This window comes from Phasianus colchicus, chromosome 9 (assembly GCF_987193195.1).
Source record: "Phasianus colchicus chromosome 9, bPhaCol1.hap1.1, whole genome shotgun sequence".
Taxonomy (NCBI): domain Eukaryota; kingdom Metazoa; phylum Chordata; class Aves; order Galliformes; family Phasianidae; genus Phasianus; species Phasianus colchicus.
The window spans coordinates 32,340,368-32,365,482 of NC_143444.1; the positions used below are offsets into that span (position 1 = coordinate 32,340,368).

The following is a 25,115-nucleotide window of genomic DNA, read 5'->3' on the forward strand; positions in this document are numbered from 1 at the left end:
ACAAACACCTTTTCAATAGCCATAATTTATGCCAGATATGAAACAACTACCTCAGTGTTATTGGCTCTGCAACATCGTGACATTCTTGAGTTGATCTTTCCAAATTGAGATGGACATAGTGTTTTGTTTGGGGCATGCAGTGAGTTCCTTCTTCACTGGGCTGCTGGCACTTTGTCTTGATCAGGTGTAGAAACGAACAGAGCAACAATCAGAGCTTTGGTTTCAGCGATTCCTCTGTTTGTTCTTCACAAGTTTGCATTCTGCTTTCTGTTCTGTGTGCACATCACAGAGCCTCTCACAGAAAGCTGGGATCCATACGGCTTCTTTTCAAAGCTTGATGGAAATCTCAGATCTCCAGACATCATCCTGCCATTGGCACACCGATCTTATGGGGCTATAAAGTTCCTAAGAATGGCAGAGGCAGCAGGGTATCACGACAAGGATTTGAAAGAGGATGAACCATTTTGAACTGTTAAGTCTGTATTTCTACACCTGAGCATACACCACACCTCCGAGAGGCACTGAAACCTCAATTTGCAGGAAACTCATTGGAACTGCTGCTATTGGCTCCTATGTTTTACTTGGCCAGCTTTCTCTTCTGCATACAGACTGGCAGCATGTAATTCAGAAACATTGTTCAGGGAATAGGAAGGCAGCAGAGAAATGTCTTTAATTGTTTTGAAAGCCTGACTCGCTACTGTGAAGGCAGTTTTTCTCATGTGTATGTGCTTTTGCACTGAAAAAGTCAATATTACAAGAAAAGTAATTTGGTCACTGATGAAATCAATATGTATATGGCTCACATCAGAAGATTGTACAGAGCAATATCCTCTGAAATCAATGCCTATGGCAGGATATGCCCATTTATAACTTCACACTCATATTACAGTGATACACTTTGAGGATAAGAGTAAAGGATCTTAGAAGCTGTAAATACAGAGAAGTGAATCAGATCACCTTTTAGTCTACCTGGATACCGCCTTTATTTGAAAGTGGTTATCCCTTATTTTTCACAATGTATTGACCTCAGACTATGGCTTCCCAAACTATTGTATCTTACAGTCCAATTTCTTTCCTGAAAGACCCTCAATTGAGAGTGTCATGTCAAACAAGACATGAATCTGAAATAATCCTGGAGCCTGGGGAAAAAAAAAAAAAAAAACTGATTCAAAACAGCCTGTTTCTGCAAGCTCGGGAGTGAAAGGAATTGTTTTTCTCAATTGGGAGGTATTGTCAAACACCTTATGAAAGAGCAGAAATGCTAAGTCATGGCCTGAAGCAGTGATGGAACCCCTGGTGGGAAGGCAGGGCCAGCCCAGGGGAGCTCAGGTGCATGCAATGCAATGCAATGCAATGCAATGCAGCTGAGTGACCAGAAGGGCTGGAGCCAGGATCCACCCCTTCCCAGACCTCTTTTAAGCACTGGCAGTGGAGATAAGGGTATCTTGCTGGAGATCCTTGTATACCTGAGGCTTTCTGAAGGTAAGCAGCTTCTTTTCCTTATTTCTGTATCCATGGCTGCTGTAGTGTTTGAGCAAATCCTCCCTTGCTGCAGCTGAGGATCTTGCCGCTCTGCTGTCACTGTTACACTTTCCATCATGATACACCGTATCTTGTCTTCTTTCATCTGTTCTGCAAGACTGAAAAAGTCATTTTGGTTGCCAGTCAGTTTAGGACAGAGATACCATGTGAGTCAATAAGCCTTGTTAACTGCTGTGAGAACTATTTCAGAGAATGTATATTGTAGGCCATAAGTTTGGTTGAGCAATGCCTTTTTTCACTTGGAATATCACTACATATCCTAGACTTTAAGGAACAGGTAATCAGTCTTTTCATAGCTTACCTTTGCTTCAATTTTTAAGTGCCCTATGTCTATCAGCTGGTCTCTTCCTCTTCCCCTGGATAACCACAGGGCTCTTATACTTCATGTTAGAAGAAGGCACTTTCCAAAAAGGTTATTTAATGTTCTGTGTCTTTTTGATGAGCTTTTCCTTTTTTCTCCTAGTGTCTCCTAGCTCACCATAGGTTTTTAGCCACTATGAACTCTGATTTCTGTCTGAAGTTACATGGTGTGGTGACTGTAACTGAAGTTCCGAACTCTGTAGTGACCTCAAATTCTGGGTGTAAATCTTGTTTGTGTCTCGCTTTCCAAATCATAAGTGATCCATCAGACACAGCTGGCATGAGTCAAACCGGTTTTCCCAGTGGGAAGTCCTGTAGTCCAGGTAGATGGCAATGTGAAAGTAGTGCAGTGTTAAGCATGCAGCTGTCTCTTATTATTCCATAACAGTAGTTTTCTTATGTAGAATATCTGAAACAGTGCTGCACTTTCTCTCTACCCAGTGCTTCTTACTGCTGACAAAGAAAACATAATTTGAATTCTCTGTAGAATGAGCCTGTACATCTAAGCTAAAATAGTTATTAACAAAGGCTGCAATTGGTCCCTACACGGGGATCCGCAAGGAAAGGAAATTCGGAGGCACTGAGACGTGCCTGCAAATGGTGCCCTGCATCCCCCTCTAGCGACCGCTCTGCACGCAAACCTCGGTCTGGCCGTCGTAACTGCTTCTGAGCTTCTTTCTTTTACAGAAGTTGTAGGTATCTTCTTTATTTTCACTAATGCATGAAGTTTATTGAAATCACACCCTGGGAATGGTTAGGGTTTTTTTTTTTCCTTTTGATAGCTAAAGTATGCAGGCTTCTCGGGCTTACTGCAATTTATTACATGGGCCAGCAAAGAACAAATTTGGACTGGAACTCTTCAGTCAGATTTAGCTGTTTATGGGAGGGTAGGAAATTGCATTTCTCATTCACACGCATAAAGCAGGCATTTCTTTCCATCCTAACTCAGAACAAAACCAAATGCTGAGATCTTGAAACGTTCCCATACTATCTGGCTTTGTTTTCCTACCTGCCCAAGTAAATGGATTTCTTTTCAAGACCTCGAGGCTTAGTTTTTCCTGGGACGTGAACCTGGCCTCTGCATGCTATCAGTTTCCTGCAGGAATTGTGTTTTGTGGATCATTGTGCTTCCATGTCTGTTGCAGGCTTACTGTGAGTTACAAACTTAATGCACGTGTAACAGAGCTAAAAGCCTTCCAGCAAGGTCTATGCTTTAGTAATGTCATCTGTGCTATAATCACATCGAAGGCTGTGCTGTGCTCACTGCCTTTTGGCTGTCAGAGTGCCTGTCTTCCAACGAGGAACGCATCCAAAGCGGATGTTCAGCCACACTACTTAAGCTTATCAGTTCAGGGGAGCTGAACGTTCGGTGTTCTGTGGCAGGCTGTAGTGGTGCTGAAGCCTTTAAGTTGTAAATCCAGATATTAGAAGCTATTGCAGGGCTGTTCTGTTTTCCTAAATCCTCGTTCAGCCCTGTTTTAAATGTTACACTGTAAATTGGCTTCTGTTGTTTCTCTCGAGGAGTTTGTTCTGCAAAAAATCTTGTATCTGAGAAAATAATTAATATGCTAGTTGCATGTGATTAATTGAAAAGACCTGTGTTTCTGTTGCTCTGAAGTTATGTAGTAACACTGATGTGCCATTGATCTGATCAGCAGGTGGGGAGAGAAATTAGAAGTCGTAGGGTTTTCTTCCAGTTTCTGTTGTTTGTGGATGGTCGTCAGCAAATCGCAGCTCTACCCAGATCTGAATTTGTTTCAGAGCTACAACCAACTGAAATAGAATTACCAATGAGGTAAATGTTTCCTAATGCTTTTAGAATTGAAACTGAGGCTTCCAAATAAAGTGAAGCTTTAGCTGTTATGTGCTACGTCAAACTGTTTTGCCAGAGAACCAGGCTGTAGCAGAGAAGACCCTTCAGGCTCATTTGGGAAAGCAGTGAATGGACTGCAATTTCCCTGTTAGTTCTGAGCTCAAAAATAAGCAGAAACATTGGAGGAGTTATCCTGCCCAATTCTGACCCTCAGAGGTGATAATGCTCCGTAAGTTGACAGGCACACAGCTGGGGTACAGCATTGCTTTGCTCAGAAACAAAGCCTCACTTCCAGACCTCATTAGTGTCTGGGAGAGCAGAACTGAGTCCCCTCTTTCCTACACGTGATATTTATATATGTGACTTCAAAAGGTGCAGCAAGGAGCAGCATGCCATCTGTTCTGTGATGCAGCTGTAGAGAATCTCTATATTGAAGTCTCATTTCTGGTTTGTTTGTTTGTTTTTTTGGTGGGGTGCAGGGAGTTGTTGCTGTTGTAAAGGAAATAGCAAAATGATAGCTAAGAGCTGAGGCAGAACTAGGTGGCAAGTTTAACTTATTTCAAATCAATGTGTGCTTTATTCAATGACTATTTGTTAACTCTTAAACTTTGGGGTATGGTAGAAATGGGAGGTTACAGCTATTCAAGATCCTTATAATATATATTTCTGTAATTATTAAGGAATGAAACATCTCACAGCAGGAGTTTTACCTTATGCTTTTCGGATGGAAGCAAGCTCAAGCTGCCCTGTAGTTCTAAATCTTTTCCTTTACAATATTCACTGGAGATATACAACCAAGAGCCTGGAAATACAGATACTGAAGGAAATGAGTGTTGATAGCTGCAGGGAGAAATGCAGTCCTTCTTTTAAGGTTAGACACCATCATGATCAAAAGAAAAGGGGATGAAATTTTGAGAGAACAGAGAGCTGGACGGGCAGAAAATAAAACAGAGTTCCCAGTGTATGTGTGGACCATATGTATGGGCATCTTTACAACACTGCAACTTGAACACAGTCTGCTCAGCCTCTTAATGAGGACAGAATTCAGCCTTTGATTTTCCTCCTCTGATGGAGCTGCAGCTTGTACTACCTGTTGGCATGCTTACCCCTGCTTTGTCCTTCTTCCAGGCTTTTCCTCCTGCCTCCTTCCCCTTGACAGAGGACTTGAAACCAGAGCACCTTTTGTAGAATCATGGAATGGTTTGGATTGGAAGAGGGACCTTAAAGATCATTCAGTTCCAACCCCCCTGCTGTGAGCAGGGATGCCAACCACTAAACTGAGCATTAGAACAGCTTTGGTGGAGGATTTGCCACCAGGAAAAGCAAAGGCCATCCAACAGCCAGAGGATGCTGGAGAGGCAGAGCTCTTAAGCCTCATTCAATCAAGATGTAAAAATTACTGCAGCTTTAGAAGAGCCACTGTTTCAAGCACTGTGTGTTGCTCTGAGGTTGAAATTCTCCTCTCCTCACAGAGAGGACAGGTACTTGTACTAGGTTGGTTACTTGTTTTATTGCCAGCCAGCTGGGAGCACAGCTTGCATGTCCAATTTTCCACTGTATGGCTTAGAGCCACAGCTCTGTCTGCTGATGTCCTCCAATTGTCAACGTGTGTGCAGACAAGACAGACTGGTTCCAATTCCCCAGTATAGTAATTCAATTAAAGTTGCAGTGGAAGTGCCAGATACGTACAGGTGGATTTTTCCACTGTACGTTCCTACAGAGGAACTGTAAGTTCCTACAGAACTTCTTCTTTGGTGCAGCTCCATGTTAAGAATTTGTGACACAGTTGCAGGTGGGCTGGTACAGACACATGTACTCATGCTCCTTGGAAACGCCAATCCTGAGATAAAAGCAGCACTGGTATTTGTCATGCTGGTACACTGAGGCAAGGTATCCTTGCCTCTAGGGAAGGCTGATGAGTCCAGGCAGGGCAGCTCTCAGTGCAGGCATGCTGCTTGCAAGGCTTGACTTCTGTCTGGCGTTGAGTTCTTCACAGAGCTGTGCAGCAGCTGTCCTTGGCTCTGGGTGCCTCTTCCATGCTTCTGCCATTCATGTTGTGTGTGAGCAAGGCCTGTGTCCTTGAGAATCCAAAGAGCAGGGAGCTGTGGAAGTGCGATGTGTTGGTGCACTCTAAAGACTTGTTCCAGATAAGTCATAGCTCACTTTTAAGCTGCTTTTTATCATCCCAAGAGTTCTTCAACCCTAAAACTGTCCTAAAACTTAAAAGTGTTATGATGCCTCTCAGTTGCAATGAGGCTGTTTACAAGTGGCCTTCCCTTCCATCCCACTCACTTGCTGAGCATTCTCTGCTTAGTTCAGTTAACTGGGGAAAGGAAATCGCTCAAACAGCTCTAGTGCTGACCTTGGTTTCAAGCTAACAGATGAGCAAGGTTAGTAATGTGCTGAAACTGCTCCTGATTTTGTCTTGTTCTTGACAAATTACTCAACGACTGGGATGCTTCATGCAGCACCTGCTCTGATATTTCTGGACAATGCTGAGATGCTGAAACAAAAGGCAGCCTTAATCCTTGTCTGAATTCATGTTTGCCATGGGGAATTAAGATCCACGTGACAAGTGCAGGCTGCACATCTAATAAATCTAAATATAGAGACATATTCCAAACAATATGATCTCAGACTCCTGGTTATTTGCATCTCTGCAGTCTACCAGTCCTTCATCATCCTTTGATACTGACCTCCTTTACTGAACTAAAGATGAATGTTTTTAAGTAGCACAAAAATGTGAATTAGCAGATTCCCTATGAAATAGCTAACATGGACAATATCACTCATTTAATTAAAAAAAAAAAAGGATTTTCTGCTTTTCCCATGTGTGTCTTCTAATCTTTTTTTCTATTCAGTGCAAGTTCTTAGATAAAGTGCTCCAAAAAGAGAATTCATTCATCTCCAATTGTAATGTTCCTTTTTTTTTCCCTCTTATTTTAAGCTAGCAAAGTGTAAAGGAATAATAAATGTCCATTTGGTTCTACATAATTGGAGTACCTCCCTTTTCACAGTTTCAGTGTTGGAGTTACTCTCTTGGATCTGGTTTGCAGCTGTCCTGCCTAACTGCTCACAAGGTATTTGTGTAAAACTGTTAAATATTTATAGTCTTTTGTAGGAAATCTTTTTGTAGCTGTTTTTTCATAGTTGTAAGCTTCTTTCTGGAAATCCTCTAATTGATAGGCTGTATACACACACGTTCCTTCCAGATATTATCCACATCATCACTGTACTTGAACAAATAACATACAAATAAAAGCTGAATTTTTTTCACGTTAACCTCAGCAAATGGATTTAAGCCACCACACATCTCCTAATTTATAACTTCAGCCCTGGTAGTTTTAGGACAAATCCAGTGGATTTAACTTTAAGCCTCCAAATATATCTCTGCCAACAGCCCTAGGTAGTGTGCTGGTTACCCAGTTCTTTACATTCACTGAGCCTTGCAGTTCCCATGGTTTCAAAGACTTCACTGAAATTAAAGCACCTCTCAGTGTCAGTACAAGTAATTCTCTTGGGTAAATGATTTCTTTGATCTCAGGTGTCCTGACAGAGGTTGCCCCATACAACTGCTGACTGAACGGATCTTCCTGCATTTATTACCTCCTTCCTACTTCAAGAACCGGGGCAAAGATTAAGAACCTACATAGAGATAAAAACTTAGCATGTACCTCTAACACACAAGTGTCGTGTTTTCCTGGAATTTTGCTCTGTCTGCAGTTTGCTTTACAGAGGTGTGTCAGCTTCACCCAGGCTACACCTGACATCCTTTTCATCCACAGTGCACAGGCGGCTCTGGTTGTGGCACATGGAGACAGAGCAAAGAGGAGCAGGGACAGGACGAGGTGAACTGTGCACTCCATACACAGTAACTTGAATTTTCAGGAAGTGTTGGGCTTAGTGCACAAGTGTTGTATGGTATTTCTGTCTATGAAATTCTGCTTGGCCAAACCACAGCTCTGACCAGTGAGCAGCACATGTTCCATCTTCCATGGGATGCCAGATGTTACCTCAAATCCTCCCTTCCTGCCATTTGTAGCTGCACCTTCCATGGAACCTAACTTTTATATGGAACCGCTCTCCAGGGAGCTTTGGAAGGGTATGCCAACAAAGGTCCACCTCCACAATCAAAAATGCACTGTCAGTTATGAAAATGTGAGCTTTACTGATAAATAAACAAGTAACTTGGGTGTGTGACCTTGACTCTCCTGTGGGCTTCTGACTTCTCTGTATCAGAGCACAAAGGGTTACCATTAACCTGCTGAAGAACAGCTTCTGGTCCCAGTTATTTATGTGATTCTACATCAAGCAGATATTTGAAAACCAATGTCTTGAATGATGAGTTGAGATTAAAAGTTACATCTAATTACCTGAGTTTATTTAATCCCTGGAATGCTCACAGCACACTTAGGGCTGTGCTTCTGTTGTCGTTCAGGTTAACGAATTTCATTGTGCACTGCAAAATGTTCTCATACTTTGTAAGTCTGGGTGGTTTTTCTGAGGCTGGTGGACCAAAGGTAAATCTCTTTTGAGCACTGTGCTGCTGGGAGTGATAGGAGTACATGGAGAAGTACAAGGATAACGTGTTGGTAACAGCAGGGTGGTATCAGAGCAGGCATCTTACAAAGAGAATGTTTTCCTTTGAACCTACAGACCTTGACTGTTATATCCAGGGTTTCCCCAGGAAGCAGGTAAAAACAAAAAGCTTTTTCTCTTTTTTGTGTAGTGCTCTTTGCTAATCTGGAATCTTAAGTTATTGTCACTGATCAGCTGCCCTTACCTGTTTTGCTGTCTGGACTGCTGTCATCACGATAGCTGAACACAGAACCACATACAATGAGCAGACTGCACCCACTTTTGCTGGACATTGGCTTGAACTTACATTACCAGCTGTACTCTGCTGGATCTCCAAAGCAAAACAGAAAAGGACATCACGTAACTGGAACATGAATGGAGGGCAGGACTGAAATCTTACAATCTCCATTATGTAAGCAGGAGCGAGTTTCATCCTAGATGCTGAGGAAAGCTACGGGATGCATGATGTGCCTTCTCTTCATCAGCAGATGGAGACATTTTAAGATGTTCATTTTCCTAAGCAGGGGGTTTGAAGTTGTCAAAGCTTCAGCTATGAAGAAGAATTGTAAAATTGTCACCATCTGTAAGGCAAAATTAAACAATTATCTTTAATAACTTTTTTCTAGTCACAATATTCTGCTGTACGAGGATGGACATGCAGTTGTTGCTGATTTTGGAGGTAACGATTTTATGATAAATCTATAAACTAACCTAAAATTGTCTAAAACTAAATGTGCTTATTGAGGAAAGTTCTAAGAAAGTTCACTTTATTACAAGAGGAGAGGAAAAAGACTCTTAAGGATGAGAATACCCCCTATTTCTGTTTCCTCTAAGTTATATCATGCTGCAGGTACTCTGTAATATGCACGAGAAGAAAGCCCAGGTGACAGTGAGAACAGCCAAATTGTGGGGTGACAGGACAGGCTTCTTTCCTTTTAGCTTACAGAGCAGGATGTAGTTCTTTATTTCATTTATGGACTTTTCTTACTCTTTCTGTTCAACAGTAGGCCAGGCTGTGCTTTATGAACATGTAGCATTGCTATGGTGTGTCTCAGTCAAACTCCTTGCCTGAGATCCTCAGCTCCTATAAACTGCTGTTAACACTGTAAGATGTGTGTAGGTTTATACTGGTACACATTTGGCACCCAGGTTTGAGAAGTCTCACTGTCTGTGTGCACTCATTGAATAACAGCCATCACAGGTTGTCTGGATTTTCCAGACCCTGGTGTTATTGAGAAATACCTTTTACAAAGACTTTTTTTATAAGGCAGGTACCTGCAGTGGCTCGACAGTAAAACCAGCTCTGTTCTCTGTGTTTCAGAATCGAGATTTTTGCAGTCCCTGGATGAAGACAACATGACAAAACAGCCTGGGGTTTGTTTCTTCTTTTGTTCCACGTAGTTAATGTAAAGCCTAAGGGCAAATCCAGGTTAGGAGAAAATGACCTTAAAAGTAGGTTTGGTGGGATTGGTGAACTGGAGTAGCATGGGTAATATTTTTTTTTCCTTTAAGCCTCTTTTACTAGCAGAGATCCATGAATACAAATAAAATTATTAATCTGCAGTAAAAAGTAACTTATATACAGCTCCTCCTTCAGTAGACTTATCAGTTATCCTATGGAACAGTGGAGGCAAGGAAACAAAGAAAGAAAAACAACGATGTAACTAGAGAAAAAAACACAGGAGGAAATAAACTCTGTTAATAAACATGTGATGTTTCTTGCATGCAGAACCTGCGCTGGATGGCCCCCGAGGTGTTCACTCAGTGCACGAGGTACACCATCAAAGCGGATGTGTTCAGCTATGCTCTGTGTCTCTGGGAGCTGCTAACCGGCGAAATTCCATTTGCTCACCTAAAGCCGGGTAAGACACGCAATGAATTAATGTTTAAAGGGCTCTGAACTAGTTGCACAGTAAAGGATTAATTAGTGCTTTACTAACAATCGTTATTAGGTGCCAAGACTCAGTGAAAGGCACAGATCTACCCCACTGTAATGCCATCTACTATTTATTTTTATTACAGTGGAGGTTTTCAACCTCCCATGCCACTGGCAGCAGCCTTTGCACTCTGTCCTCCTGTGTCTGTGCCTTTGTGCAGCACGCTGCACACAGGAGGCAGCCTGGTGGAACTGCACAGATGCATTTCACTCCAGTAACTGAAAAACTCATGAAAAATTGTGGGTATCTTGTTTTTAAGTGGGTTTGAGGTACAGAATAGAGTTGCTGGGGGAAGAGATGTGCAAGATTTGTCAGATGGCATTCAGATAAATCTTTTTCTTTTATGTTTGGAGACAGCATTTTGATCTTTACAAAGGTGGCTTTCTTTCAGTTCCAACAAATGGTTGTGCCCAAGAATATAAATGGTGCTGATATTGCATAAATATACCTCACTCATCTATTTTTTCCATGTGCATCTGTATGTCTAATTCTGTTTCTTAGCAGCCTATCATTGTGCTATTCCCTGATTTGGTCAATTGCTTTACAAAGTACCCAAATACTAAAGGAAATCCAATGCGTTCTTTAGTGCGGTCTCTCTGAAGTACTTTTAACTGATATGCTTATTAGCTGAAGGAAAAGTCCTGCTGATAGAGAAGGGAGACAAAAAAAGTGACAAATTAACTTTGTCAAGTATGGTAGATGTGTACACAGCTGAAAACACACCTGTGTTTTCCCCTTTTTCTAATCCTGTGAAACTGATGGCAGAAATTGTTAATTTGGCACAAGAAGATTTGCCAGTAGGTGGTACATTGCAGTACCTTTGGTGAAAGGAGGGAACATTCCTCACTGCCATCTTAATTTACTTCACATTTGCCTTCTCCTTTTCACAGTGTCTGCTGGGCAAAGCATGATTCCAAGAGTACACTCACCAGAGTGCAGCCAACATTAGGCAAGCTGTGTTTGCTTCTCCTGTCTGTTTAGTCACAGTATCACAGGATTTACATGATATTAGCATTCTGAAGCAACGGTGTGCAGCCAAAACCTGCAGTAAGAATGAATCATGGCTGAAATTATTCTTATGGCAAAGGCTGTGACAAAAATGGGATATAGTTAAAAAAACTACAATGTTGTTGCTATCTCATGATTGCAGTTCTATGGCTCCCTGCATATTCCACATAACCTGCGGTCAGAGTATTTTTTAGGGCTTACCCAGAACTAGATTGCCCACATCCCCGCTCAGCCATAACCGTAATGTCGTTCCATTCAGTGCCACGGATTGCCTTAGCTGTCTGTAGAAATAGTTCGGATTTGGAGCCTCTTTAAGCTACAAGATTTACCCACGGGCCCAGTGGTTACGCGCTTCGTGCCCTGGCAGCAGATAGGCTGTGCTTTCCTAGGGGCTCCGCACCTCCTGGATGCTCACCTCTTTGTGCCGGGCTGTTCCCGCAGCGGCGGCGGCGGCAGACATGGCGTACCACCACATCCGCCCGCCCATCGGATACTCCATCCCCAAACCCATCTGCGCGCTGCTGATGCGGGGCTGGAACGCCTGCCCGGAGGTGAGTGCCGCCCCGCGCCGCCCCGGCGATGCGGTCAGGTCTGGGTGCAGCTCCACGCCCCCCGGAAGCTCGCTGAGATGAGCTCAGCTGCAGAATGCGCTGGGACGGGCAGTGGCGTGGGCTGAAGGCACGGAGCGGTTGGTGAGCTGAGGGGGAAGCAGCTGTCAGCAGCCGTTCATTGGGAACTCGAGTGACTGTGGTGCAAAAGTTCAGTTTTGAGTTGTGATGAATAGAGAAGCACTTTTTGCTCTCAGACTTCTGTAGATGTTTCCAGTGAATTATTGATATTTTTCCACGTGAAAAATGAAATCTGTGTCATCGAAAGAGTTGCTCTAAAAGTTATGCTAAAAAGTGTAAACCTGTTTTTCTACCATGTCCTAAAGCCAATCTCTGCACTGAAAAGATATCAGCACGAGAGCTGAGCAGGAGACAAGAGGGCCTGAAGGCAGCAGCAGGGCCCTCCTTGGCACCATCCCACTCCAGGAGCACTTATGGGCAGGACACGGGCACAGCCTGCAATCTGTCCTCTTTCCAGGGCTGCTTTCTTCTTGGCAGTCACTCTCAGCACATAATGCACAGGACTCCTGATTCTTTCATGTTCTTGTTCTTCAATTGCTATTACAAGTAACTCTGGATTCTACTTTCCTTCTCTCAAACAGAGGCTAGATAAGACTAATGAGGATGCAGTCCAAGATGCTAGCTGCAGTAAGGCGATGGCTCAGTGATATGCTTTCAGCCCCTGTCCTGGTTCTGTCCCTCCAAGCTCCTTTGCTCCACAGCCCCTTCCTAGCAGGGCATTATGAGCAGCTGTACCTCCTTGGCTCTGTGCAGCACTGCTCAGCAACAATTAAAATATCGGTGTGCTACCGACGGTGCTTTTCTCCTAAAGCCAAAACATTGCATCACATCAGACACTGTGGAGAAAAGCAAAACTGTCCCAGCTGAAACTAAGACAGATCCACACGTTTTGAAGTTGAATTAGGAACACTTTGGATCTGTTCAGAACTGACGTGTAAAACCTTGGTGTCCAACACCAGCCCTTGCTAACCAGAGAGCATGCAGTGAGTTATAAGATCTGCAGTCAGAGGCCTTCGGTGCAGCATGCTGGGAGGGAGGCAGGGAGACAATGTCCCAGAGACTGGGTCAGTCCTCAGCAACTTAATGGATATGGATGCTCTATAAGGGAAGAGAACCAGAAATCTTAGTGTGCTGCATAAATTTAACATAGAAATGGTTAAAAAAGCATCTGTTTGTATCAAAGTGAACTTTAGTAAGTCAAGCCCAGTAATGCTTCAAGTACAGCAACTTGCACATTAAAGAGAGCAGGTGTGGTTTTGAGTACTGTAAATATGATTTCTCACATTAAATTAATCTCATGCTGTGTGTTAGAGGCCATAAACACCACTTTCTGTTCTGGCCAGTTAACCTTCCTGTCTTATCTTTCTTTCAATTATATGCTGTGTTGTTCTGTTTGTCTCTAACAGTACAGGATATTTGCTGTCTGATTCTTCCCATCACCAACACTTATTCAATTAACTGAGTAAAATGTCCTCAGCTGAATTACTTTTCATTTTTTTCTGATGATTTAATCAAACACTTCTTTATGGCTTCTGAGTTGTTGAAAATTCTCACTGCAATAATGCTAACAACTTTCAGGAAAACAGGGAGAGTTTGTGGTATTGAAGAAAGACAGTTAGTGCTGCACCTTTCTCACATGCTACAGTCAGAACAGTGTTTTAAAGACTGGTGATATTCAGCTGATTATCCCAATTAACTCAATAGCACCAGCAATGAAGAAAATAGAATGTGACAGTGTTCCTTTCTGAGATCCGGAAATGAGGGTCAAAGAAAGATAGTTTTATATTAGCTTTTGCAAGCTGTTGCTATTTCTGCACTAAAGGGAAAACCAACTAAAGCAAAGCTGTAAAAATACCATCCCCAGACTGGTGGGGCCATCACAGCCATGCAGGATTTTGTGGTGCTAAGACCATCCAAATACATTTACTAAACAATCTCTAGATCACTGTCCTTATATTGAGCATCAAATCTTCCAAAGCAGATTGATACTGAGAACTCTTCCAGTTCTGCATCCCACCTGTACTTCCTAGCTGGATGGTTTGTGCACAGCTCTGTGTATTTGCGCATGAAATTGCAACCATGGGAGTGTGCGGGCGCCTGCTGGCACACACCCACCAGGGGTGCCTTACTGATGGTGTTACTGCTCTGGCATTTGCTGAGCATCAGAACGATGGGTTTGTTCTGAGTCTGACAGTGTCCCTCAGCAATGGAGGATGGTGTGCAGTCAGCTGAGGTTTATCTCCATGGTGTGTTTCTCACAGAGGATTTCTTGCCAGGCAAGTGACCCTGTGGGCTCCATAGGGCCATCTGTGCACGTGCTGCTGCTGCAGGTGCACGCACGTTTTGACACATGGCCCTCGGCTGTCTGAAGAGGCAACAGAGCTGCTCTAGAGAGGGTTAGCTGCACTAGGAAACACATTGGAGGAGAGGCTTTGGATTTGTTATCACTGTATGTTTGCTTTGCTGGTGCTGTGTTGGCATGTAAGGACCTCACTTAACAGTGGGAGTTCCAAAACATTAATGGGAAGAGATTTTGGAGCTTGTGTAATTTTCTGGTGTGGTGTTACAGAAGCCTTGCAGCATCTGCTGCTTCACATTACTAAACCAGGGATTCTGGCTTTGAATTTCACCCTGGAAACAGAGTCCTGGAACCCCTCTTTCAGTTAGCCTAGCTAAGAAAGGCAGGTAATCGTGTGCCTGAACCTGTCCTTGCTCTGGATGCCTGAAAGCTTTCTTAACTAAAGCACACGTGCAGGTGCTGTAGCAGGACAGTGCAAAGGGAGGTTGGTGTGACTCTGGGCTGCCAAATGACTTTGGAGAGCTCTGTCCCCTTACTATAGTCCATGCTGTAAGCTTATGTGTCAGTTTGAAATCTGCAGATAGAACGTGTTTGCTATGGAGGGTATGGTTAGCTATTTTGTTTTGGTGCTATTACTGTTTCCTGGATACTTGAATGCACTCGTCTTCCATTTTATGAACTAATGTTACACTAGAGATGAGGGGGCAGTTTGTTTTATTCTATGTAACTATAAAGCAGCTGCTAATAACCATCAGCAAGTAGCTCCCAATCTGCTTAAAGTTATTAATAAGGTGTTATATGAAATTGTTGACTTAAGTGAGCAGTATGTAACAGAGTCACTATAACTTGTTAGCAGCTCATTGAGCACCCATAAAAATAAAACACCCTTTTGGAATTTTAATGCACTTTGCTATTCCCCAGCATCACTCCAACATCACTTAATCTTCCTAATGCTTGAGAGCTGCACGGCAGAATTAGAAGGCAATTGATAGCTCAGTCAGTCAGTGGTAACTCAAATTTTGCACAAAATGTGGGAAAAAAACTTACTGAAGTGGATTTACTTTTTTTTCCTACATGCAATGACTTCACACCCGGTTACAAAGACTTTGAATTATGTCCGAAGGCCCCAGGAAAGTTCCAGGAGGTCCAGGGGATGAACAACAAGGAGAGCCTTTAGTCCGTGCAGACAGTACCTGTCCTAAAACTGTCAGTACAAGTACCAAATGCTGCTGTGAATTCACAGATTAAAAAGCACTTGTTTTAAAATGTCTCAGTTACACCATGTCTGTATCTAGCATGCAAATAATCCCTGACACAGGGCTGTCATTCCTCACACGGGGAGAGACCAAGTGCTGCTAATTAATCGTCATAGCAAGCAGAACAAACAAAATAACTGAGCAGTGAAAAGCATCACTTTACTATTCTTTGTCCAGCGTTGCACTGAAGGTGCAAAGATATTATTTGTCTCCGCTTTTATTTGAGTGCAGTCACCTGGTAAGGGAAAATGGTGAACTAAATGGTGAACTTTAGGCTCAGTGGGTGTTCGCTGGTTGGAATTCTCCAGCAGGAACCATGCGAGCACACAGAAAGGGGAAGATAAGGGTTTCTGTAAGTGCAAGTATTGCTCAGGAGCTCATCCTCTGATCTTCACAGCTGTTGCTATGTTAGAAACCTTATTTGTGGGCAAAGAGGAAGCATAGCTCATACATAAACAGTCAATTGTCTACTGTTACTTTTACAAAAACCTTATGGCCTAACTGCTATTAGTTCAAATCTGGTTGTTTCGGGACAAGAATAATAACAAGGTTAAACACACCTCCTCATTTCTGACCTTAGCGCTGAACGTGCAGTTCCCACCTTCTCGAGCAAACTGAAAGCAGTGTGATAAAATTCAAAGGAGGGACGTAGAGGGAATTTGTTACTCATCTGTCTGTGAGTCTGTTTAAGCATAGAAGTTGCTCCTTTAACTTTACACAGCTCTGTTTTGTCTCTTACGCTTGCAGGGTAGACCAGAATTCTCAGAAGTGGTCACAAAGTTAGAAGAATGTCTGTGCAACATTGAGGTAAGGGCTTCATTTCTGCTGTGGAGCCTCTGTGCCTATGACGTGTGCTCAGGAATACGAGCAGGTAATGAGGAAAGCAGTGGCTTTGGAGTCTGCAAGCTGCCCCATCCTGTTGCAAGCCAGAACATCACATTTTTAAGGCATGTTTTCAATATTGGGTTCATGGGTGCCGGAGGCAGGCTGTGGGAACCACACAGTGCTGTGTCAGCAGCTGCTCAGAGGGAAGAATGATGAAGAACACATGAGCAGCAGGGCACTGCACTGCAGGCCTTGGCAGGCTTGTGTTCCACATCCAGCAAACCCAGGTCTGCTTCGTTTAAAAAGCAGAAAAGAAAAACTGGCTGAGACCTCTGGGAGAAAGGTAGAAAGAGAAAACATAATAAGGATGAACGCAAAGGCAAATTCCTGCTCTGCCGCTGTGACACAGACAGATGTGCCAGCATTCAGCTTGTGTAATAGAAGTGACCAAACAGAAACCAAACTTGATTCAGGGCTGTTGTTTCTGAAAACATATTTTCTGTGTACTTGTATATGCCTGCAAGAGTTAGGCGAGAAAAAAAAATTCACTCCTCCTAAAACATGTCACTACTCTTGATTTTAGCAGTTGCAAAAGGCACTTCTACACCATTACGTTTCTCCGTGCTCTGGCTGCAGCTGGAAGGTGTTTGCTCGATGGGGAGGTGGAAGGTTTTATGTGTGGGGAAAAAACTGAGAAGCACCAAATCACGAGAAAGTGTTCCATCTCATGGGGCAGCTGGCTTCTGTGATACATAGGCAGCAGTGCATGCAGGAAGAAATCTGGGCCAAGAGCTTAGACAGAAAAAGAAGGGGGGGAAAGCATTTTTCTTTTTTTCTTGTAGCTGGAGAGTGAGATTTCAGCTCCATTGTGTCCGGGGTAAAGCCTTGTCTGAGGGGAGTTTTAAGGAACAAGATCTGTAGTAAGTTAAATGCTGTAGCTAATGAAGGATGAGCACTTGCCTTCTAATTTCTCTTCTTTTTCTTCTCCTTGATCAGCAAATCATTTCTGCCCCTTTTAAATCTCTCTGAATCCAGGTGTGGTGAGGACATCTTGCTCAGCGAGGCTGTGTTCCTGCTGCTGTGTGCATTTATATGTAATGCCCTTATGGTCACATGCTAGCCCTGTGTTTGCACTGTCCCACCAGGTTAAACTCCCACCCCGAGGCACTTGGAGCGCTCCCACCACGCAGCACTGCCACCACTGAGTACAGATGGCAGAGTCCCAGGCGATGGCTCCCATAGGGGATGCTGCAGTGCCCCTGGCTGCACAGGGAATACTCACGAGCCACATCACTCAGGACTGGGTTAAAGTGGGTCTTCCTGAAATCGTACAACCCCAGCTTGAAAACCCAAGGTGGTAATGAACCAGCCACTTGGTTTGGTAGACAGCACCCAACGTCCTCAGCTGCTGAAAGTCAAGACGCACTGTTCTTTTCAGCTGAAATATAAAGCAATAATGGGACGCACAACTTGCAAGAGCGGGGGAAAAAAATAATATGCTGTGTGTATTAACAGTGCCTGTTATGTTTTTGTTTAAATGCAGTTGATGTCTCCAGCTTCCAGCAACAGCAGTGGTTCTCTGTCTCCCTCCTCGTCCTCAGACTGTCTTGTTGCCCGTGGAGGACCTGGCCGCAGTCACGTCGCAGCACTACGCAGTCGTTTTGAGCTGGAATACGCTTTGAATGCAAGAGCTTACGCTGTCTGGTCACAGAGGTACGTACCTGTCGTTGCATCAAGGAGGGCTCTTGTTCCTAAACAACCATAGCTTTTCCCAGGGTTGCGTGGCTTGCCTGCCTTAAATGGGAGTTCTCTGTAGCAGGGATTGCCCCTCACTACCAGGTAAGGCCGTGCAGAACGCAGAAACACCCTGGGTTATACATCACACAGCAGATCCCCTTCAGGGCTGACTGGAAGAGTGTTTTTGCAGTTCTGTCTTCTCCTGTAGCTGCCATAGCACTGTGCTCTGGGTTATCTGAATGCTGAGGAAGCTGTCCTGTTGTCAAAACAACATCTAAGCATTTCATTTTTCACTATGAATAACATCAAATTAGTAGAAAATTGAGGATGAGAGGGAATGGCCTCAAGATGTGCAAGTGGAGATTCAGGTTGGCTGTTGGGAAAAACTTATTTCCTGAAAGGGCAGCCAGTGCTGGAAGGGGCTGCCCAGGGAGAAGTTCAAGAACCATTTAGATGTTGTACTGAGGGATGTGGCTTAGTGGGAAATACTGTGGTAGGCAGGTTGGATTGGATGAGCTTGGAGGTCTTTTCCAACCTCAGTGGTTCTATGATTGCATGATTAAGGTTGGAAAAGGCCACAGTCTGGGCTGTAGGTGAGTGTCCAGGCTGAGGAGAAGACAGGCAGCAGCTGTCATTTACCAGAGGAAGGTCGTGCTTGACCAATCTGGTGGCCTTTTATGATGGAGTGACAGCATTGGTGGACAAGGGAAAGGCGACCGATGTCATTTACCTGGACTTGAGCAAGGCCTTTGACATGGTCCCCCACCACATCCTTATCTCCAAACTGGAGGGATGTGGATTTGATGGGTGGACCACTCGATGGATAAGAAACTGGTTGAAAGGCCGCAGACAGAGGGTGGTCATCAATGGCTCTTTGTCTAGGTGAGGCCGGTAACGAGCGGCGTCCCCCAGGGGTCTGTCTTGGGACCGGTGCTCTTTAACATCTTTATCAGTGACATTGATGACGGAATCGAGTGCACCCTCAGCAAGTTTGCTGATGACACCAAGCTGAGTGGTGCAGTGACACGGTTGAAGGACGGGATGCCATTCAGAGGGACCTCAAGAGGCTAGAAAGGTGGGCCAAGGTGAACCTGATGAGGTTCAACACGGCAAAGTGCAGGGTTTTGCACTTGGGCCGGAGGAATCCCAGGCATCCCTACAGACTGGAAGGAGCGGTCCTTGAGAGCAGCCCTGTGGAGAAGGACCTGGGGGTCTTGGTAGACAAAAAACTTAACATGAGCCAGCAGTGTGCCCTTGCGGCTTGGAAGGCAAATGGGATCCTGGGATCCATCAGAAGAGGGGTGGCCAGCAGGGACAGAGAGGTGATTGTTCCCCCTCTACTCTGCTCTTGTGAGGCCCCATCTGGAATACTGCGTCCAGGTCTGGAGCCCCCAGTACAAGAAAGACAGGGAGCTGTTGCAGAGGGTCCAGAGGAGGGCCACGAAGATGATCAGGGGACTGGAGCACCTCCCCTATGAGGACAGGCTGAAAGAGCTGGGCTTGTTCAGCCTGGAGAAAAGAAGGCTGTGGGGTGACCTCATTGCAGCCTTTCAGTACCTAAAGGGAGCCTACAAACAGGAGGGAAATCAACTCTTTGAAAGGGTGAGTGACAGCAGGACAAGGGGAAATGGTTTTAAGCTGAGGGAAGGGAGATTTAGGTTGGACGTCAGGGGGAAATTCTTTATGGAGAGAGTGGTGAGGTACTGGAACAGCTGCCCAGGGAGGTTGTGGATGCCCCGTCCCTGGAAGTGTTCAAGGCCAGATTGGATGGGGCCCTGGGCAGTCTTGTCTAGCATTAGGTGGAATGGTTGGTGGCCCTGCGTGTGGCAGAGGGGTTGGAGATTCATGATCCTTGAGGTCCCTTCCAACCCTGGCCATTCTGTGATTCTGTGAACAGACACAGGGCAGCAAACACAAATGCAAAGTTTCTTCTCCTTTAGGGAAACAAAGGGATCTCAGCCTCACCAATCACTGCTGCTGATGTTCCCTGGGATCCTGGGATGTACCCTAAAACTTATATTTCGATCAATATATTCCCACAGAAGGATAAGAGTTCAGGCTAGGTTCTGTGACAAGGAGGCAAAGGGACCCATGGACACATACCCTGGACAGTGGGGGAAAGGGAAAAGTGAGGAGATGGGCCTGAATGAAGGATAATGGCAGCAGTGAACTAAGGGGAAACAAAGAAAACCCTTTTTACTAAATATAATAGCAGAATGTGAGATAATACAGCATAATACAATATGATTGGAAATGAAGCTAATAAATCAAATAAGAGAGGAGTTTGGGTTCGGTAACCCTCTTACTGTAATGCTGCAGGTGAAGCAGTCAGGGAGCTCTGAGGGCACAGAGGACAGCCTGCAGACCCCCAGTCTGCTTTGTCTTTCCCTCCAAATGAAAAACAGAAGCAGAAAAATGAAGTCTTCTGGGAGCTGTAGTTCATTCTTCCCTTCTGAGCCAAAGATGCCAGAACTATCAGCAATCCATGGGTCTGCAGCATTAACTCTTTACTGGTAAGGTGATGTTACAATGTGGAATACTGATGACAAGCCACCATCAAATGGTGACAGCTCCCAGTATTTTCATGGCAAAGCAACATGTGGGTTCCGTGTGCTACTGTAACACTGCTAATGTCTGAGGCAAGTACCCTACTGCCCGGTTCTGAGGGCAAATGTAGCAATCTCCTTTCTCTGTCCCATGGGAACCGAGAGTAATGTGAAAATGGAACGGTGCTCTTAATCTCTGTCAGAAGAGCAGTGCTCTTAGTCTAAACTTTACCCTTTAGCACCACTTAGCAGTCAGAAATTGTAATAGCAGAGCCCTCCTTGCAGTTAACACGGGAATTGAGAAATACAGTCAGCTGAAATGAGGAGCAGCGTTGGAGGAGCGAGGCGGATCGGTCACTGGGGGCTCAGATGGAGAGGCAGAAGGCAAACACGTGCAGGCAGTCACTGAAATCTTCCACTTAAAAATACAAATGACACCCAAAACGTTCATCTGGCATCATAAGAGGTCTCTGGAATTGCTCTGCTGTACAAACAGGACATGGAAGCAGGGGCTGAGTCAGGATGGTGGAAATGTGAGCCAGCCTTTTATTTTCTGTGAAGGGGCAGGTGGCACTCCTGAGTGTAATGATGTGCAGGACAAGAATAAGAAAGTGATGCATTTAGGTTTCAGTGTAGCTGCAACAGAGGGAAACTAGGAGCCTTGTCCTGTAACTCAGTGCTCTCCATAACATTTGTTAGCACAGCAGAAGGAGATTTTCTGTGGTCCCAGCAGTTACTTAAAGTTGGGAGCTTTTGTTGCATGTCCTGCCACACAAACTAACAGCAAATAGCACCCAGGAAGGCTTACCCAGGGGCACAGCACTCAGCACAAAGGGAATGGTTTCTTCAATTTTTCAATTGCACATTACACTGATGTGATTAACAGCCTCACTTTCTGATTGCATTTGTTCCTTAGGGCTGATTTTTCCTTTCTTTCTTTCTTTGGTTTGGAAGTATGATCATTTTCAGCAGGAACGGGCCATGTTTGGGGTTTTTCCCTAGTTGGACTGTTTTTCCTGGGCTGTCTTCTGTTTCCAGCTGCTCCAACGCCTTCGTGGCCCATAAAGTGCAGTATGCAGCTCCACCTCAGAAACGCTTCTGATGAAAGCTTCGTGTACCATGGGGTGGAACAGCTGTGACTCTGAGCTTGTTTGTTTCTTGCCTTGTAACTTCGGCTGTGTTGAGCAAACACAAACCTCCTGCCTGCATGGTAACTGTTGCTATGCGCAAAGTAATGAGAGGTGGGCTGCTGCTGCCTCATAGCGAGTTGGATGTAATAGCAATGCATTTTAATTGTCTGATAGGGCAGCTTAGCATCAACTCATCACACTATAGATGCTTAATGTTGATGTTTTTCTTCTTTCCACCTCCAGTATCCCCCACAGAGCCTGACAACAATGTTTGACAACGATTAATGGTCTCTTTTTTAAGTAGCTGGTGTATTTCACATCACTGCCTCTTCCTTCTGTATCTACAGAAAAAATTCTGTGACTTGTTTAATCTTATGTAAACTGATGGCTTCTATCTGATTTGCAGCACTGGGCAACACCCTTCTCAGAGTCTGTCTTTGGATGATATGAGGAGAAACTTCCAGTACCCTCCAATTGACAAAAACGGTGAGTTATTGCAGAATATTCCTCCTAGCATCTCAGTATAAACAAGGCAGAGCTGCAGTTTTCTGATAGCCTGATAAGAAAGCTGATGTTCAGTGCACACTGCTAGTTACAGCCAGTGGGAGCTTGCGAGGTCTCACCCCACTCTCCTGTGGCTCCTAGCCCCCTTTCCCTCTGCACCCTAGGCTTTTGGTGATGGTTTCTCTGTGCACATGGATCTGTGAATAAGGAAAGGATGTGGCATTATATCCTCCAGGCTGCTCCTATATTAAAAAAAAAAAGGGGTGGGAGGGAGGGGGGCTAGACCTATTTCTAAAGTACCACAGCAGCAGGAAGCAGCACAACATTTCCTTCTCAACATTCTCACTCCTCTCAGAAGACATCCCATTGTTCTGCTCCCATCAGAGCAGAAGTTCTGGCACCTCCTTCCTTCTGTTGTCTTGGCTTTCCATCCCATCACACTTAAGCATATTTTTATGTGCTGCCATGAAAGCAGCTTTCTGGCACTTCCTAGTCCCTATAAAACTCTTGCTAGATAGCTCTCATTCAGGTCTCAGCTTGCAGGCAGCTATTTGGAAGTCTGCTTCTTGCCCCCCATTTCTGAATGGCTTGTGAAGGCAGCAGCTGCTTCTTTGCAGTTAAAATGTGTACAACCTTTAAATAGCATATGAACATGCAGATGGCAGTAGGGACTCAGACCTTGGGTAAATCTTTCTTTCTTAGTGTAGAATCTAAAAGTCGGACATTAATTTCACCTTCATGAGATCTTTGTGCATGTGAGGCTCAGCTGAGCATCCAAGAAATGCCTCCCCAGGTTAAAAGCAGCTTTGGCTGTGTGCAAGCTGTCAGGCAGTACAGGATTTGTGCTTAGCTGTGAAGCAACAGTAAATCCCTGCTCAGTAACTTTCTGTGCAGCAATATAGAAGTGGGCATACCTATTAAGAACATGATTTTGGAAAGGCTCCAGCTGCCATCTCACAGTGCTGCTCATTCCACCAGCACAAGCTGATCTGTTTGCCTGAGCATCCTAAGATGCTTCATGGATACGTTGACAGGATGTCTTTTCCCTGTTTATGGGCAGACACAGCCAGAGCTCATCCCCTGTGAATGCAGCATTCAGTGAGCAAACCTGAGCACAGCATACTGTAGTTACCTTCACCTCATGACAACACACAGATGGTGCTTCCTGTCTTTGCCCAGAGCCTCACAGTCAGTCTTGCTCTTCCCAGCCCCCCAGCCAGGCATGACATTCCAGGAAACCCCGCTTAGCATAGTGGGAAAGTATTTTCTGACATGATCACTCGTGCTCAGCATCACTTGATGTGAAATAAAGCTCTGATACACTCTTACAAAAGAACCACAGATCAGTTGAAGACTGAGGCTTTGGCACTGCCCATGTCAGCCATCTCTGTGTGGTGGGCAAAAGAGACAAACAAAAATGGTAGGAGTCAGGAGTTGATGATGGAAAACAGCAGCAACATCAGTGCTGAGGAGCAGACTTGAGCACTAAAGGACAGCACAGACTTATGATGCACATCAAGGATGTGAGTGAAATCTCCTGGAGGCAATGCTTCATTGCCCAGCCCTCAAAACACAGCAGGCTGATTCCCTAGGTTCCCTATGGCTTACAACTTCTCAATGCAGTGGTCAGGTGGAAAAGCACATTGGAAATACAGCTCTCAAGAGCCGCTGCTGTCCATGTTGCAGCATCAGGACCAAATGTATTTAAAAGCTGTCAGAATGCAGGTTCTGAGCTCTCTGAAACCCTAACTGAGAGGGAAAAATGAAGTATTTTTAATGTCAGATTCCCACTGTGCTATTAAAACAATGAGATTCATGGTTTTGTGCCACTCACCAAAGCTGCTTTGTGCCTATCATGACCTCTTCCCATGCTTACTTCCCATTTAATTTTTTCTCTGTAGCTGAGATTGGAGTTTTGCAGACAGCAAGAAGGTATCAGCATGGTCTGTGCCTATATCCCAAAATAGCATGCACATCATTTTGTTGTCAGTGCAGAGGAAGGCAGAAGTAGTACTTCCACCCCCCCGTGAGGATGCACTGAGCTTTGCTCTGCACCTTGCAGGTTACGTGTCAGATCCCATGAGTACCATGAGGTTTCACTCCTGCAGTAGCAGCTTCGAGGAAAGCAGCTGACAGGACCCTGCCTTCCTGCAGAGAGCTGCCAGGACCTGAGCAGCAAGAGTCAGACCGGGCAGCCCAGAACAGAACCACTCCCTCTGCTGGTGGTGAGCATCCCCATGATGAGCTTTGTGCCATCACCTGCTGCTGCTGACATGGAGGAGGCAGCTTCTTTTGACTGTGTGTATCTGCTTTTAACAAAGCTTTTACTAAAATCATATGCTTCAGTTTTTCAGTAACAAAAAAAGTAACACAGGCACTCCAAAACAAACCTTTAAGCAGAAGGAAAACCTGAAATGAAGTCGTCTTAGGAAACAGAATACAGAGCAGGGAAATGGACTGTACTTACATCCATACCAATATGTGCCCAACTACAGCTGCTTTGTACCATCTCCTGGTAACATATGGATAGCAGACACTTGAAAAGAACAGGAAAAACTTTTACAGGCTGAAAAGCTCTTTACCTGGCCAAGTGCTTGTAAACAACTTTACTGGTAATTAAAATAGCTGGCTCCTTGTAGAAAGCAATGTTTTTGTTAATTGGTCTCTACGAAAGACGCACCAGGGTTCAGGGGAAAGCATGTTGTATAGCAGTGATCATTTACCAATACAAATGAGAACTCTGCAAAATGTAAATTACTGAACAAAATCACACAGAATCACAGACTGTCAAAGAGTGGAAGGGTTCTAAAAGGATCATCCAGTCCAACCCCTCTGGCAGAGCAGGAACAGCTAGATCAGGTCACACAGAAATGCATCCAGGCAGGTTTTGAGTGTCTCCAGAGAAGGAGACCCCACAAGCTGTCTGGGCAGCCTATTGCAGCGTTCTGTTA

The 25,115-nt window shown here is 44.5% G+C and overlaps 1 protein-coding gene and 1 long non-coding RNA gene across 3 annotated transcripts in view; one reads left to right on the forward strand and one right to left on the reverse strand.

Moving 5' to 3' along the window:
- TNNI3K (TNNI3 interacting kinase) overlaps positions 1-24,768 on the forward strand; it is a 47,837-nt gene extending 23,069 nt beyond the window's left edge. Inside the window, exons 18-25 of one of the 2 annotated variants that reach the window (XM_031604415.2) lie at positions 8,920-8,972; positions 9,615-9,667; positions 10,023-10,155; positions 11,680-11,789; positions 16,170-16,229; positions 17,791-17,960; positions 22,067-22,146; positions 24,227-24,768. In XM_031604415.2, coding sequence (XP_031460275.1) covers positions 8,920-8,972; positions 9,615-9,667; positions 10,023-10,155; positions 11,680-11,789; positions 16,170-16,229; positions 17,791-17,960; positions 22,067-22,146; positions 24,227-24,297 — 730 coding nt within the window. In that variant the 3' untranslated portion in view covers positions 24,298-24,768. Of the gene's footprint in view, positions 1-8,919; positions 8,973-9,614; positions 9,668-10,022; positions 10,156-11,627; positions 11,790-16,169; positions 16,230-17,790; positions 17,961-22,066; positions 22,147-24,226 lie in introns of those variants that run through there. The other variant, XR_016469400.1, reaches the window with a different exon arrangement.
- LOC149916928 (uncharacterized) lies at positions 1,210-11,777 on the reverse strand. Its single transcript, XR_016469401.1, has 3 exons — positions 11,654-11,777; positions 8,499-8,874; positions 1,210-1,640 (listed from the first exon to the last, which is right to left on the reverse strand). It is a non-coding gene; the product is annotated as an uncharacterized LOC149916928 (long non-coding RNA).
- Positions 24,769-25,115: the final 347 nt, after the last annotated feature.